We start from the raw sequence: 17139 nt of genomic DNA, 5'->3' as shown, positions 1-17139 counted from the left end.
TATTGTGCCAGTTTGCTTTAAAATACTATGTTATATAGACTAGGGATCATAATTAAGTTTGCTGTAAGAAGGTTGCTGAAGAAGATTACAAGATGTCATCAGTGTCATTTAAGGATTAGACATCCTATAGATAATCAGTACAACATTATAAGCAAAACAAATTACTGGAACTATTTGGGTAAATTGGCATTAGTTTGAACATGTTATTTTCATCAATATGGTCTAGAATATGCTAATAATTACTCAGTGGGCCTGTAAGAACAACCAACTAGCTTCAGAGTGCCTGGCAGTGCATTCCAGCCTCCCACAACTACACACTGTAACTTGAAGACTGAAATGTGCTGAAGGTCAAATGTGTGAATCTCTAACTCCTTGCTCTGCTCCTACTCATCAATTGATCATTACCAGTTATTTTCAGGTGTGAAATCAAGTTTGCTAGGTGTGATTATATGTTTTAGTAATGCTCTAGTCCCCATAATGCATTCTTCAAATAACACTTTTTAAAAAATGTTTAAAATGCACAATGTGGTCTGCTAAATAGATTTCACATATGTACCATTTATTTTGGATGAAGCTCTTAATGTTTTATTTGCCCTTCTCTCAGATGCTGGAAAAGGTGGAAAGCATATTTGCAAGTTTCCTGTAGCTATCATTGCCAGATTAAGAATTTATTAATCAAGTGCTTGAGGCATGTTGCCAGTTACTGACATGACTAACAGGGTATATAAGGTCAGGCTTGCTCTTGGCCAAGTCCTGGGCATTACAAACAAAAAAACTATGTCCTCTTTATCTTTAAAATAAAACAGTGAATCCCAGCCAACATGAATTTATGAAAAATGCATTAAAATTACTCTACTGTTACTCAAGCATGGTGAATTAATTTTAATATCCATTGTTTACAGAAACCATTTTTGTAGATGTGGCTGAAGAGTTGTTGAGATACAGTTTGCACCTTGATTTTGCATCATTTATCTGCCAGATACAAATAACTCATTGTTTTGTGATTTTTATTTTCATGACCATTAGATAGGATAAGTGCAATTGTTTTAGTTAACCATTAAAACATAAAATAACATTAATACTTGAAAGCTCAAAATGGAACTGTCACCTCGTACAATGTGCAGATTTATTCCAAAAAAAATGTGGGCAATTTGCTATTTAAGAGGGTCCAAGGACACCTGGATGGCTTTGAGGCTGAGGAGCTAATGACAATAGGTGAGCTGATAAATAGTTTTGGAGGTGGATTTAACATTTTCTCACTTTTATCTAACTAGGTGGGATCCTACATTACTCTTCTGTCCATGAAAGTTCAATTTTGATTTTTGGCCAAATACTTCAATTCCACAGGTCTTGGCTCCCTGTGAATGTGATCTAGAGGTAGTGATTGGGATGTCTTGTTTGAATTTGCCTCATTTTCCTGCACTCTCTACAACGGTGGTTTCTTGTACTTTGTGTCTAGGCTCTTGCCTTCATTTATTTAAATAGTTTTTTGAATAATTAAAATGTAATTGGAGATAATACTTGGTAATAATGAAAAAAATTGTGACTAGATCCACTGTTTTTAACATGTAACCCCACTGTTTGCTGCAAAGAATTTGTATATTTTTAGAAAAATACTGTTTTTGGTGTAATTTATGCAATTTTCATATCTTCACTGGAACACACATCATTCTTTCCAATCACCCTTGTGGGAAAAGTTGATTTTTTTTTTCTCCCCTGTAGTAGGGTTAGATGGCGTCATGAATATAGGTCAGAAATTTCTTACGCATTCCAAAATAAAATTACGGTAGTTGAGCATTGTAGCTGGGCACCTACAACTGTTTTGGGCATTCACCTCCACCCCTAAGCCCCATCTACCATGCCCAGCCTGCAAATTTTGATAATCGGAATGGAGGAGAATAAAAATTGGAAGGAATTAAGGTTGATCAGGGGCGGGGGTGTGGGCGGGACTTTTTGGCAGTGGGATTTTATACTATGGCTCTCTGAAGACCTTTTTTGGGTCATGAAGAATTGAGTTTCCATGTAAGTGGCAAAATAGGTTTATTGCTACATATTCTATTTGTATCAATGACTTGAAAATGACTTTAATACTCTCATGACTTGCACTGTTTACCACGAATAGCAAAGGAGATGTCCATTCGGTTTATCAAGTTGGTGCCAGTGCTTTGCTTGAACAATCTCAAATGGATCCCATATACCTGCACTTCTCCTTGTCTTTCTGTATCTTTATTACTCATTCTCGTAGTTAATTCACTGTTGGTTGAGAAGATGCAATGGTCTCTGCTTTGATTACTTCCCCATACCAAAATGCCTTATGTTTCCTCCAACATCCACCCCTGCCCACCTGCAACCACTATTTAGAAATGTTATAGCCTGTGTCATAACAATTCTACCACTTGAAACTACCTTTTCTTAATATATTCATTAAAGAGTTAAAATTCCACTTTGGTTTTTATTCTGCAGTTCCTAGAATCTTAATGTAAAATTTTTAAATAGCAAACTGATTTATTGATTGATAATAAAATAAACTTTAGTAGTCTATTGATTAAGCACTGCTTTAGGCAACTACTTTTTTGATGAAACACTACTGGTATTTTGGAAAAACTAACACTTGTATTTGCTTATGCAGATTCTCCCGTCTTGCCCTGACGCATTTTAGTACTAGTAGTAAGATTTCACTGCATTATTCAATGATGCTGGTTCTGGATCAACACTTTGGCTGTCTAATTTTAGAAGTTGTGGTGGACCTTAGTGGTGTCTGAAAGCTTTTTTTTCTAGTGATAGTTGTCAAAATTAGTTATTTCTCACAAATATTTTGTGTAAGTGTGCCAGATTTGACTACTTTAAAATGGAAATCTTCAACACGTGACCCCAAGTTTTATTCACCCTAATTATGTCTGTATATCATGAAGTTAATAAAAAATGATATGTCGTCAGCTTGAAATATTAACTGCATTCTTTCTACAAATGCTGCCTGACGTACTATTTCGAGCATTTTTTGTTTTTTTTTGTGTGGTGCAGCATGTTGCACCCAACAGATTTTCATGATAATGCAGCAATCTAGGCAGCATCTGTTGTTTCTATTTCCGAATATTTCTCCAGTGAGAGCCAGAGTAAAGGTGAATAACAGGCTTAGCTGTTGTTGCAATGTAGCCAGTTTGTACACAGCAAATTCCTGCAAATAACGTGATGATTGCTGTTTGTAGTGACGTTGGTGAAGGGATAAATATTGACCAGTACACCAGAATGGCTCCCATCCTCTTCAAAAAGTATCATAGACTAATTCAGTGAGGCTACAGACAGGACTTTAGTTTTGCATTTCATGTGGAAGATGGAATCCTGATAGTGGAATGCACTCCTTGTATTGTACTAGAGGTTTAACTTGGATTTTGGGTAGATAGATTTTAGAGTAGGATCTAAACAATCACTTTGGATCCATTTATTATTTTAAGCATGATAATGAACATTTGCTTAAATTATGTTCACTTTTCAACATGCATGTTTTTCCATTAGAATCTCAAATTAAACATGTTATATTTCCTTACCACGTAGGAGGCTAAGGGGCCATTTCAGTCCAAGTCTATGCTGGCTCATAGAGCAACCCCATTTCCCCCACTAGTGTTGACTGTAATCTAAAACCTATTCTCTCAGTTCCATCAACTAACTACATTTCTCACCTCCGCTGCACCCCCCCCCCCCCATTCCCCGTCCCAAATTCTACCACTGACCTACATACCAGGGGCAATTTTAGAGTGGTCGGGTAATTTACCAACCCACTTTGGGATGTGAGAGGAAACTACTTTAGAGAAACCCACCTGATAATAGAACATACAAACTTCTTCACACCAACAGCACTGGAGGGTAAGGATTCAACCAGGTCACTGGAGCTGGAAGGCAGCAGCTCTACTAATTATGCCACTGTGCAAATTCACTACTTTGTTTCCACTTTTGCTTATTGTTTTTTTTATTTCTATTCAACATTAGTAATGGCATCTGAAGTACAAGTACAGCTTGAATGATCTTTTGTGGCTCAGTTGACTTTTGGCAAAAAGATTAACGATGAGAACTGACAGATACTTGTTTGTCTTTTGAACCTGTTGATGAAAATGATGTGGATCTCTGGCATCAATTTTAGCTTTTTCTGTATTGACTTCTGGCCAGAGGGAAAATATTGAGATTCTCCAGAACTCCACCTTCAGCCCCATGTCATGAAATTTATCAGGAAAGCTCATGAGATTGTAGCCCAGGTGATGAGGTCCAATGTTTAGTCTTGATATCAGGTCGGCACTTCTTCAAGGGGTGCTTTCTCAAGTGGGCTCAACCATGGCCTCAGTATTGGCCTCGTGCCAGGCTATTAATATCTTCTGTCCAACTCAACCTTAAGATCTCAACCTTGATACTTTCCCTTAATATTCATATAATTTTCCTTTGCGATAATCAAAATTAATTCTGCAGTTATTTGAATCCTTTGTGGAAAAGCGGCATTTTTGTTGATGTAAATGATTTTAGCAGTTTGGTTACCTTATTTGGCAGCAGTGCCATTGTGAGAGTTTTCTTTCTTTCTGTGCTGGGATTTTCCTTTATAATCTGTTGTGGCTGCAGTTCTTTTGTAGTTGCTTCTCTTTGCAAAAAGATCACAACTAAGATTTTTTACTACTTTTGTTGCTATGCTGCTTGTGAATGAACCTGCCAATCAAGCCAAATATCTGTGCTTCATGTTTTGAAGGCAAGGATTGAACCAAAGAGAAGTGCAAGCTGTTTTTTTTAAGTACTGAAAGGTACTGTACTTTGCAATATTTAAAATAAATTGCTCCATGAAATGTGGACAGATTTTCAACACCTCATGGTATTTTGGTGTGTTTTATTTCAGACATTGTGGCTTTAGGAAGGCAGCTGGTACAATTGTATAACAGTAGTTGACTTTGGGGATGCATTCAGTGGCATCAGAAGTTGTTTGATATGTAATTTTTTGACTCTCGACACCCCAAAATCTTTTCTCTTTTCTCCACACCTTTCTCCCCCCCCCCCCCCCCACCAACCCCAAGTGGGAGCATGATTGGATTCTTTCCATTTGCCTGGATGAGTGTAGTTCCAAGAATTCTCAAGCACAATACCATTTGGGATAAAGAAGCCTGTTTCATAGGCATCCCATCTGCCACCCTAAACATTCATTCCCTGCACCTCTGGTGCACAGTAGCCCCATTGTGTATCATATACAAAATGCCCTGCAGGTATTCAGGTAGGCTACATTTTAGCCCCTTCCTAATACACGTCCTCTGCCACCAAGAAGGATAATAGCAGGTTCATGGGAGCACTACTGCCTGCAGGTTTCCTTCTAAGTCGCACAGCATCCTGACTTGGAAATGTGCGTCATTATTCTGTCATCATTGCTGGGTCTAAATCTTGGAACTCCCTACCCAATAGCACTGTGCAAATACATTCATTGGAAGGACGGCAGTGGTTTCCAAGAATGAGGCCTTTTTTCAGGACAAGTGGGTGTGGGCAATCAATTCTGGTCTTGCCTGTGACGCCCAGATCCTGAAAAATGAATAAACCAAAAAAAGTGCTTGGCTATATAATAAGCAAATTGCATTTCACAATTAATGTAACACAATTCTCTTGGATATGATTAGCAAACAAGGTGTGCCAATCATGCCGCTGTAATAAACAATACTTGTGTGTTCAAATGAGATAAAGCACAATCCTCAGTCTTTGGTACAGTTAAATCCAGGTGGTTCCAAAGTGTGATCTTCAATTAAGTGCTCCTTCAAGAAGTTGCATTCCATTCAGGTTTCATATCAGGAAGATGATCTTGCAAATGGGGGGGGGTGGGGGGGGGGAGAGAGTATTTAAACTGGGTGATAGAAAAATGTTAATTGTTTTCCAGTCAGGAAAACAATGCCAGTACTGAAGTGTTTTGTATCTAACTTTTTCACAAAAATGACAGAGCCTGTTGAGATCTTGCTAATTTTGATTGCTTTGGGGCTCTTATCACTTCCATTACACTCATTGGGGAGGGAACTTGTTTGCAAGGATAGTAGTATTAATATTGAGTTTCATATTCAAAGAATTGCCTCCACTTAATTTGTCAGAATAGTCTTTATTAATTTGAAATGGTTGATGTATAATCACAGGAACAGTAGTAAGCCAGTTAGCAATTTGAGGTGGAGTATTCAATAGAAATCTTGCTATATGTGCAATCTGTTTTTTGGTTAACAGCGAATAATTGATCTAGCATCACTTGCCATTTGTAGAAGAGTTATAAATTTCTGCCACTCTGTACAGAATTATTTCCTATCTAACTCTTTAAAGGTATGTCTCTAATTTTTAAACTGTCCCCTAGTCCAAGATTTCCCAACCTGTGGAAATGGTGGAGACCAAGAACTTGCCTTCCTTTTAATATCTTGAAAGTTTCGGGGTCTAAAATCTGAATAAAGTAAACTGTGAGGGCATGATGTGTGAATTGGCCATAATGGATTGGGAAAGTACATTAAAAAATCTTAGTAAACCAGCAAAGGCTAACTTTTAAATAATTGTTACATAGTTTACCAAAATGTTTATACCTTAAGGCAAAAACAAAACAGGAAAAGTGGTCCAAGCATGGCTATCAAGAGAATTTAAAGATGGTGGTAGATCAAAAAAAAAAGGCTTGTAACATTGTCAGAAATGGGCAGTAGGTCTGACTATTGAGAAAAGTTCAGGATTCAGCAAAGGAGGACCAACGCATTGATAAAGGAAGGGAAAATACAATGCAAGAGGCTAGGATGAAACATTTAAAACAGATTGTGAAAGCTTTTATTGATATGTAAAAAGAAGAATGGCTAAAGGTAATGTGGTTCTCTTACAGAAAATATGTATATTAATGAATGAGGAAATGGCAGAGATATTAAACAAATATTTTGTGTGTGTCTTTGTGGAAGTTACAGAAAACCTTCCTGAAACGGGTGAACTATGGATCTGGAATAAATGAGGAGCTCAAAGAAATTAGGATAAGTAAACAATGGGACTGAAAACTGACCAGGAAAATTGTCCTAGGATTTTTAAGGAGGTGGCTATGGGAGTAGTGGATTCACTGTTTGTCTTCCAAAATTCCATGGATTACAGAATAGTATCTAAACATTGGAGTGTAGCAAATGTAACCCCACTACTTAAGAAGGAGAGAGAGGAAGCAGTGATCTATAGACTGTTAAGCCTTGGCAGAAAAGTTATTGGAAGGGATTCTGAGGGTCAGGATTTATTTTCATTTGGAAAATCAAGGATTGATTAGAGATAACCAGCATGACTTTGACTGGGAAATCATAACTCCACAAATGATTTAGTTCTTGAGGAGATGACTAAGAGGATTAACAAAGGCAGTGTGGTAGATGTTGTCTGCATGGATTGAGCAAGGCCTTTGACAAGGTCCCACATTGTAGGCTGGTCCAGAAGGTTAGAACACATGGGATCCAGGATGAGTTGGCAAATTGGATACAAAATTGGCTTGGCGGTAGGAGTCAGAGGATGGTAGTGGAAGGTTGATTTTCGGATTAGAGCCCTGTGATCGGTGGTCTGTCGCAAGGATCAGTGCTGGGCCCATTGTTGTTTGTCGTGTTTTATTAATTGATTTGGCTGAGAAGCTGGGTGGCATGATTCGTAAGTTTGCAGGTGACACCAGAATTATTGGTATAATGGACAGTGAAGGTGGTCTAAGGTTACAACAGGATTTAGATCAACTGGGAAAGTGGGCAAAGGAATGGCAGATGGAACTTAACTCTGACAAATATGAGGTGACTCATTTTGGGAAATTAAACCAGGCCAGAACATGACAGAGCCCTGCGAAGTATTGTTGAACAGAGACACCTTGGGGTTCAAGTACATAGGTCCCTGAAAACAGGAACATGGGTAGAGAAGGGTAATGAGGAAGGTGTATAGCATACTTGTCTTCATCACTCAAGGTAGTGAATATAAGAGTTGGGTCATCGGGTTACAGATGCACAAAACGTTAGGCCGCACTTGGAGTATGTTACCACGCTACAGGAAGGATGTGATTAAGCTAGAGAAGGTGAAGAAAAAATTCACAAGTACCCTGCACAGATTAAATGGTTTGATTATCGGGAGAGATTGTGTAGGCTAGGTATCTTTTCCCTGGAATAAATGAGGCTGAGAGGTGACATGATAGAGGTATATAAAATTGAGAGGCATAGATAACCAGTGTCTGTTTCCCATGGTAGGTATGTCTAAAACTAGAGGGCATAGGTTTAAGGTGAGAGGGAGAAGGTTTAAAGGAGATTTGAGGGGTAGACAAGGTGGTGGAGGCAGGAACGGTAACAAAATTTAAGAGTCATATGGACAGGTACTTGAATGAGCAGATCATAGAACCATACAGCACAAAACAGGCCCTTCGGCCCACCATGTTGTGCTGTCCATCAAACCACCCTCACACTAGCTAACCCCTTCCTCCCGCATATCCCCCCCATCCCACACTCCTCCATATGCCTATCCAACAAGCTCTTGAACCTGTCCAATGTATCTGCCTCCACCACCACCCCAGGCAGTGCATTCCATGCACCAACCACTCTCTGGGTGGAAAAACCTCCCCCTGACATCTCCCCTGAACCTCCCACCCGTAACCTTAAAGCCATGCCCTCTCGTCTTGAGCATTGGTGCCCTGGGAAGGAGGCGCTGACTGTCTACTCTATCTATTCCTCTCAATATTTTTATATACCTCTATCATAGAGGGATATGGAATTAATACAGGCAAGTGGGATTAGTATAGATGGGCATGATGGTCAGCATAGGTTTGGTGGACCAAAGGGCTTTTTTTTCTATGCTATACAACTTTGACTCTCTGACTCTACCACTTAGCTTGATATCAGTTGTAGGAGAAATCTTGGAATGTTTATTTAAGGAAGCGGTGACAGGATACTTGGAAAATAATAAATTCAGGCAATGAATATGGATTTATGGAAACAAAAGCATCTTTGACTGGTCTGTTGAAGTTTTTTTGATAGATTCGGGCAAATCAGTTGAGGCAGTGTATTTGACTTTCAGAAGGGCTACAATAAGGTGCCACATGAAATTGTTAAACAAAATTAAAGTGCACAATACTAAGGGTTATATGCTTTATTGAAGAATGATTAACAGATAGGAAAGAGGGGTGAGTCATTTTTGGATTGGGAGGCTGTGGCTAGTGAGGTGCCACATGGATTGGTGCTGGGTCTCCAACTGTTCACTTTTTGTATTGGTGAAAAAGGTGAGAGGATCAAATGTAAAATGTTTGCTGATTGATACAGAGCTAAGTGGTGAGGCGCACTGTAACGAGGATGTAAAGCAGCTAAGAGAATGCGTAGGGATGTGCCTGCACCTGTGCACATCGCCACCTAGCTCTGTATTATCAGCAAATTTGGATACTTTGCATAATGTGGGAAAATGTGTGGATATCCATGTTGATAGAAAAGCTGAGTACTTTTTAAATGGCAAGCCGTGTTGGTGTTCAGAGAAATCTAATTACTCTTGAACAAAAATCACTGAAATTGCATGGAGATTCAGTAAGTGATTAGGAAGGCAAATGATATGTCATTGATATGCAAGAAGTACAAATGTAGAAAAGTATTACTCAAATTGTATTGCGCCCTGGTGACAGCACATCTACAATAGTGTGTACAGGTCTCCTCTACTTGTCATGTGGAACCTCGCTCTTTGGCCCACCGGGTCACTGCCAATCATTAGGCACCTATTTATATTAATCCCATATTTTATTCTCCCCAGATTCTGGGAGGAAACTGGAGCACCAGCAGATGTGATCTAAACTAGGCTGTATATACCTGTACAGCTATTCCTCTATTTACAGATGTTCATTTTATGAATTTTTGACTGGAGTACATGTCCACTTTATGAATTTTTTGTTGTAGCAAATGTCATGCCAAATACTGCCCATGGGAATGCAATGTACACTTGTTGCATTTTGCCCAGTCTTTTCAGTTTATTAAACTTCACTTAACCAAGAGATTTCCAGGAATTCATCCCTTTCGTAAATCAAGGAACATGTTCAAAAAAACTTCTAACTCCTTGACTTTGGTTCATTAGCTATCAGCGAGATACTAAGTTCAATATTCCAGTTAGTTTGTTATTATCAGTCTCAATCATAAGTAATTTGATGTTGCCAAGCCCAGGTTCTACAATATACCTATCTGTACGTTATTGATAAACTTGTTTTTCTATTCCACCATCTGAATCATTTATAAATGTGATGGTTGGTTGTGGCCCCAATCGTATCCCACTAGTAATTTGAGTAACTGTCAATTATCCCCACTTACTATCTCCTGTCAGTCAGCCACTTTCCTAGCCAACTTAATAAATTGCCTTCAATCTCAACCTAGTCTATCAAGTGCCTCCTGGAAATCATTTAAGAAACATCCCCCATCCTCTAATTTTGTCAATGACCTGACCTTTACAAAACCATGGAATCGTACCATAGTACAGCTCTGTTGGAGGCCAATCACTGCAACAACTCTGCCAGTAATTTGAAGAGCAGTCCCACTCCCTTGCACTTTCCTCAAACCCCACAATATTTTTACCCCAGTGTTTCTCCGATTGTATTATGAAGGCTATAATTCAAACTGTATCTGCCACCTATCAATGTATTCAAAATCTCAATGTTTTTTTTTTCCCCTTTATGTCGTTGCTAGTTTATTTGTCACTCCCATTAAATATGTGTCCTCTTATTATTGACTTTTCAGCCACTGGAAATGATTTCTTTCTATTTTCACTGTCTTAAACATTCAATCTTCAAGCTTGTCTGTGTAATTGCAATTGCATAGCTTTGTATTTGTCCTTGAATGTGATGCTGAGAATTATGCACAAAGTTTAATGGTTGGGACTTGAAGTGAACTTTATTTCTTAAGTACCCCTTGCATCTATTTATATACCCCATATTATCTTTTGTTTTACTATGGAAGAAGGTTAAATGCACCAGAACTTCCAACTTCAGTGTGTTCACAAAAGCAGGTGATGTCAGATTTACTACCTCTCAAACAAACCATCCACTTTTCCCTTGTATCAACTTTTAACACCTGATCCGAAATGCTTTCACCAGCATTGAAATTTCCACCATTATATCCAAGGGAAAATGGAAGTGTAACTTGGGACTTGTTAAGTGTAGAGTTTAAAAATATTAAGGTATCTGGTTCATTGAATTCATACACAATGAAGTGATTTGTCTTTGTTTGGAAAGACATTTAAACTCGTACCAACACTCGTGGCTTATTTAAACCTAGGAATCTGCAGGAACTTGTGTGAGGGGCCAACCACAGGTAAATATCTTAAGAAAAATAGTGATTACAAATTGAGAGTACACAAAAATGCATTATTTAGCAGTGTTTATGGTTAAAATGAGGTAAAATTTCATTTTGGTTGAAATTGTTTGGATGCAGTATTATTGGCACAATTTGTCCCCTAAGATTATTATTATCCTTCTGGCAATTGTGCATGATAGTAAGTGCATTTTTTTTAATCTTCTTGCCCTAATGACAGAGAGCTAAGAAGAAACTTGTTCCCCAGCAAGTCCAAATTGTGTCCTTCTGACTGCATTTCCTGCCATTCACTGTTACTTTGCACTATAGTTTCTATCTCTCTTTGCTTTCTGTCTCTAAATGTTATTGCCTTTTTCCCTCTTGTTTTGCTACAGCTGTTGAGGTTTTGTTGCGATTACAATCCAGCCAAAATGGTCAGACTTCTGCTAGGTTAATCATGTTGAGGGCCTAAACAACTATAAAGGTTGAAGTTATTATGAATACTCTTGCAATAAATGAGAAGGGAAAGTACATTGCCAAATTCAGATGGGTGGGCAGTATTTGAACAGTAGATCTGTATATCGTGACACCCTCTACTTTGTGTGAATGGCAATCTTGGTAACTAAAAAGGATTAACCAATCTATGATGATGATGTCTGAGCTCATACCTATGTTTCCTAAACCATCCGCAGTTATTCCAAGTTCTATGTTACTTGCACTAACTGTTTTAGTTTGATAAAACATCCCCTTTTGGCTATTTGCCTGTTTTTCAAATAGTTTTGTGTTGCATACTAGTAAGGATTATATAATGTTGAAAGCAGTATCTCTCTAACTTTTCCTACACTGCTAATGCAGTTCTTTAATGCATTTTATAATTCTATGAAACGTGATTCACCAAATGCTTTTGTGTGAGTGTTAAGACAGAGAAAACTTAACAGCTTATATGAGCTTCAAATGTTTCCTGATGAGATCTCTGGAAATGGCTCAGTTGAAGCAGTGCTAAACTATGCAGAGCAGCACTGCAGAATTTGATTTAATCCAGAAGGGGATGGTAAATCCAAATTATCCATTTCAAGATGCTCTTGAAGTATATAGTCCAAAATTGATAGTGCATAAAAATCCTGTTAGCTTTCTCAAAGCTAATTTTGTTCCCTTTGGGCTGTGGAAAGCATAGGGAACACTCCTTTCGCTGATGTGAAAGTGACTTATGACTACACTCATGACTGTGTGGCTAGGCACAGCGCAAATGCCATCTTTAGATTTGCCAATGACACCACTGTTGTTGGCAGAATCTCAGATGGCGATGAAGAGGCGTTACAGGAGTGAGATTGGCTGGTTGAGTGGTGTCACAACAACAACCTCGCGCTCAATGTCAGCAAGACTAAGGAATTGGTTGTGGACCAGGAAGGGAAGTCAGGAGAACACCAGTATTCATTAAGGGGTCAGCGATGGAAAGGGTGTGCAGCTTCAAGCTCTTGGCTGTCAACAATACCAATCTTTCCTGGGCCCAACACACTGATGCAATCACGAAGAAGGCACAGCAGTGGAGTTTCATTAGGAGTTTGAGGAAATTTGATGTCACCAAAGACTCTTGCAAATTTATACAGATGTACAGTGGGAGCATTCTGACTGGTTGCATCACTGCCTGGTATGGAGGCTCCAACGCACAGGATCATAAGAGGCTGTAGAGGGTTGTAGAATTGACCAGCTCCATCATGGGCACAACCCTCCCCACGATTGAGGACATCTTCAAGAGGCGATGCCTTGAGAAGGCGGCATCCATCATTAAGGACCGCCACCATCTGGGACATGCCCTCTTCACGTTACTACCATTGGGGAGGAGGTACAGGAGCCTGAAGATCCACATTCAATGTTATGGGAACAGCTTCTTCCCCTCTGCTGTCAGATTTCTGAATGATCCATGAACGCTACCTCGTTATTCCTCTTTTGTGCTATATATTTATTTTTGTAACTTGTAGTAATTTTTATGTCTTGCACTGTACCGCTGTGGCAAAGCAACAAATTTCACAACGTATGTCAGTGATAATGAACCTGATTCTGACAATTAAGTCCGTGAATAAAAATAGCCCACTTTTGGGCTACTTTTCCGGGGAATAGGTAAAGCAATTTTGGTACAATAAAACAAAATTTTTAAAATTAGCATTGTAGTATCCCTTCCTTGGAGAGATGTCTTCTCTGGTGGGCTCATTTGAATCATTTTCTTTAAGAATGTATATGAACTATAGTCCTGAATCAATTAAAATATATTTTTAAAAAAACAAATCACACTGCATACCATAGGATGTTCCTCAACACTTAATGGCCAAAAAGTTTATAAAGTGTAGTTGCTATAATTATGTAGTTTTAGTAACATTGGAGAAGGGATGGATATTAGTATGGATAAATGAGCCATTTCCTCTGCTCTTCAAAATATTGCCAGGTGCACTCTTTTGGCTGCATTGAGGCTCAGCTTAATGTCTCATCTGAAATGAGATTTATGTAAACTATTCTTTGGAGGTTGAAAATTACAAAAAACTGCAGAAGCTAGAAATCTGAAAATAAAAATGGTATGCGAGACAGCATCTGTGGAAAGAGAAACTGTCAATATTGCAGGTCTTTGCCCCTTCGCCAGAACTGGGAAAGAGGCTGGAAATCTGAAATCAAAACAGAAAATGTTGTAAAAAAAATATCTCAGCAGGTCAAACCTCTTTCACAGTTCTGATGAAGGGTTGACTATTTCTCTTTCCACAGATGCTTCCTGACCTGCTGAGTTTTTCTGTTCTTAATTCTTTTTAAATTCTTGTATTCAAGGACGTGATGTGGAGATGTGTGATATTAGCATTAATAAGATAATTGCCATGTTTCAGGTAATCAGCCATTGTGCTCAACTGCATATTCTTTTGTGTACTACTGTAAGCTTCTTGTATCTTGTGTAACTGAAGAAATGTCTCATTAAGAGTTGAGATATGAATTATAGTCATCTTCCCACCTACCATTAATATTTAATACATAAATTATACTGATAACCATATAGACCACAAAGTAGACTATGCTACTATGGACCATTGCTACCATTCCAAAGTTGTACTAGTTTTGCCATGAATTAATATTTGCTTTGTTTGACGGAGACTCATTTGTGCTTTTACTGTTGAAAATTAAAGAAGGTATTAAAGGTTTGATAAGGCTGGCCTAACCCTTTTGTAGCCTCGTCTTGGTTATTCAGCTGGATGAGAATATGCTCACCTAGTTCAGATTTATCAGAGCAGTTGCAGCCAGAATATCTCCTGCAATAGTTTTTCTTCCTGGTCTGGGATTTCAAATCCCTTTTCTCTTGACCCTCTCTACCTTGTAGCCCTATAACCCTTCTTTGGGTTCTTGTTTTTTTTCTGTTAACCCAGATACCACTGGTGGCCATGCCTTAAGGTTCCTCGGCCCTAAACTCTGGAAATCATCCCCAAAATTTTGTTCACATCTCTTCTGTCTTTTAAGATTTTTTTCTCAAAAACTTGCCTCTTATCATATCTTCATCTGTCTGTACTTGCATGGCTTGGTGCCAAATTTTGATAATTCTTCTGAAGTATATTTTTACAATAAAGGAAGGTTTCATTTAATGCATATTATTGTTGATAGAGAAGAAAAGAATGATACCAATTAAGTTGGCATGGGGATGATGACCTAAAGAACCTGATGACAAATGTCAGTTGATTTAGCTGGAGAATTAAAGTAATAATAGAATACATTATGGTATTTATAAATAATGAATATAGATAAATCCTTTGAAACATCACAATCTGATGTTCCCTTGACCCAAATAAATGGAATAGGAGGAAATTTGGAAAACAGAGGAGGAAATTTTGTTTGTAGTGCAGGAATCCATAAAAATGGATGATGTAAATGTAAGCATCCATAAAAGGAAATAGATGTGTTGAATCCATCGAATGAAGAAAAATATCTGATAGAATCATTTTCTCTCCCAGAATCATAGGTTACTTCATGATTGCTACATTCAATCTATCTGTTGGAATCCTGTTTTTCAAAACAATGAAGGTTAAAGATGTTCTTCTTTTCCAAAGTGTTTTCGAACCTTGTGCTGCAAAGGGCCGCCTTCACCTCGAACGGAATATGATGTTGTTTGTGTTGGCCTTACGGGATCTGGCAAGTCAAGTTTGCTTACACAGCTCTGTAGTGAAAGCACAGACAGCATTATACCTACAACAGGTAAGACCTACTCCTAATTGTCTTTTTATTATTATGTATAAAATATATAGATGTGGAAGTTTGCAAATTGAAATCTGACTGAGCAAAAATAAATTTTAGTTGTTTGGCAGCATTTCCTATAGTGTCATTTTTAAATACTGGTGTGTTATGAGAGAGGTTCTTTTGTTATCTTAAAGATAAAGGTATCTGGACACACAGCCTTTGTACTTTAAAAGGAGGATTTTATTCACAAAGACTGATGTGGGAACAGAATGTAAAGGAACAAATGCACCCTCACGCACACGCACTAGGGTGATCGTGAAACATGGGGGGAGTCGCAACAGGGGTGAAGTGCACACATGCTCTCACACACACACAACGAACTGGTACAAACGATCAGGGAACGAACAAATACGTTGTCTGGACCCCCTGAATCAGGACAAACAACAGCTCTACACTACTGGGAATCCACTCAGAACACTTGTAGACCCCTGTGGAAGTGCACCCTCTCACCTGTGGTCTCGACCCCAGCAGCAATCGGAAAAGAGGAAGAGAGCCCACGTGTACCATCTTTTATAGGGCTGTAGCGGAGTGGAGCCTGGTCAGGTGAAACAGGCCAATGATTCAGGGTCAAGAACAAAGGTGGGTTACGAGCCAATCCTCAGGTGTGCTCTTTAATGGTTGAGGCTGAGGCGGAGCCGGACCCTTGATTGACAGTGGTGCAGCTTCCGACCTGATAGGCAATGCTATCATCTGACCGTGGGGGTCAGTAGTGTTGTCACTGTCATCTGACTCCTGGCCTTTCATACTACATGGTGGTAGGAGACTAAGGAGGTAATTCATTCATCTAATCCTCTGTACCTCAAATGGTTTCCTTCATGAAAGCAACAATGATGCAGATCAGTGACCTTTTTGATGATGATAGCTGATGGGCTGCATGGCTTCACCTTTCTGCACTGCTTTTCACCATGTCTCCCTTTTGTCCTTCCCATCTATTGTCCAGCATTGGGCTACTTAGGGCAAAACCCACCTTTCTATTTGCCCAATGAGTTTTGTATTTATTTTCTGATGGTGTTTGATTTGAGGTCCTTCCCACCAAAGAAATTCTGTACATCTTTCACAGACAAATAGTTTGGATGGCCTCCAGCTTTTGAGATGTTGAAAAGATCCAGCATTCTGAACTATAGCTTCACCTGAGATGTTACTGTTGAAGATCCTTAATTGCATTCCCACATGCTTAGATATTTAAATGTTCTTCATGGGAAGAACAAGTTAACTTTGATAATTCTTGAATTCCTTTCTCCCTTTCATGCCCTGTTGCCATCTAGGTTCCCTGGTAGGTCAGTTACTTAATGGCTTAGTTGTTGAGTCAAAGAAGTGTCATTTATTTTCATTAACTTTATTTAGTAGTCACTTTCAATCATGCATCTATGTCATCTTGATCTGTCTCTTTTTTGACAAGTTAATAATACGCTAATATCAGAGTAGTCCAGGTCCCCAATAAAACTGGAAATGCTGGAAACCTGAATGAAAACACTGCTGGAAATGCTCAGCAGGCCAGGCAGCATCTAGAAAAAGAAATAGTGTGAATATTTCAGGTTGAAGGCTGTTCAGAACTGGGAAAGTGAGAAAATAAGTTGGTTTTAGTTGCAGAGAAGGCAGGGGAGGGAAG

At 38.7% G+C, this 17139-nt stretch overlaps 1 protein-coding gene across 4 annotated transcripts in view; it reads left to right on the top strand.

Annotated features, from left to right (window-relative positions):
• LOC127582149 (ADP-ribosylation factor-like protein 15) overlaps window positions 1–17139 on the top strand; it is a 198075-nt gene that overhangs the window by 67092 nt on the left and 113844 nt on the right. For all 4 annotated transcript variants that reach the window (XM_052037226.1, XM_052037217.1, XM_052037208.1 and 1 more), the window contains one exon: window positions 15344–15488. In XM_052037226.1, coding sequence (XP_051893186.1) covers window positions 15344–15488 — 145 coding nt within the window. The remainder of the gene's footprint in view (window positions 1–15343; window positions 15489–17139) is intronic.

The sequence above is a fragment of the Pristis pectinata genome, chromosome 2 (genome assembly GCF_009764475.1).
Source record: "Pristis pectinata isolate sPriPec2 chromosome 2, sPriPec2.1.pri, whole genome shotgun sequence".
Classification (NCBI taxonomy): Eukaryota; Metazoa; Chordata; class Chondrichthyes; order Rhinopristiformes; family Pristidae; genus Pristis; species Pristis pectinata.
The sequence above is the reverse complement of the archived record's forward strand: the minus strand, read 5'-3'. Positions and strand labels throughout refer to the sequence as shown.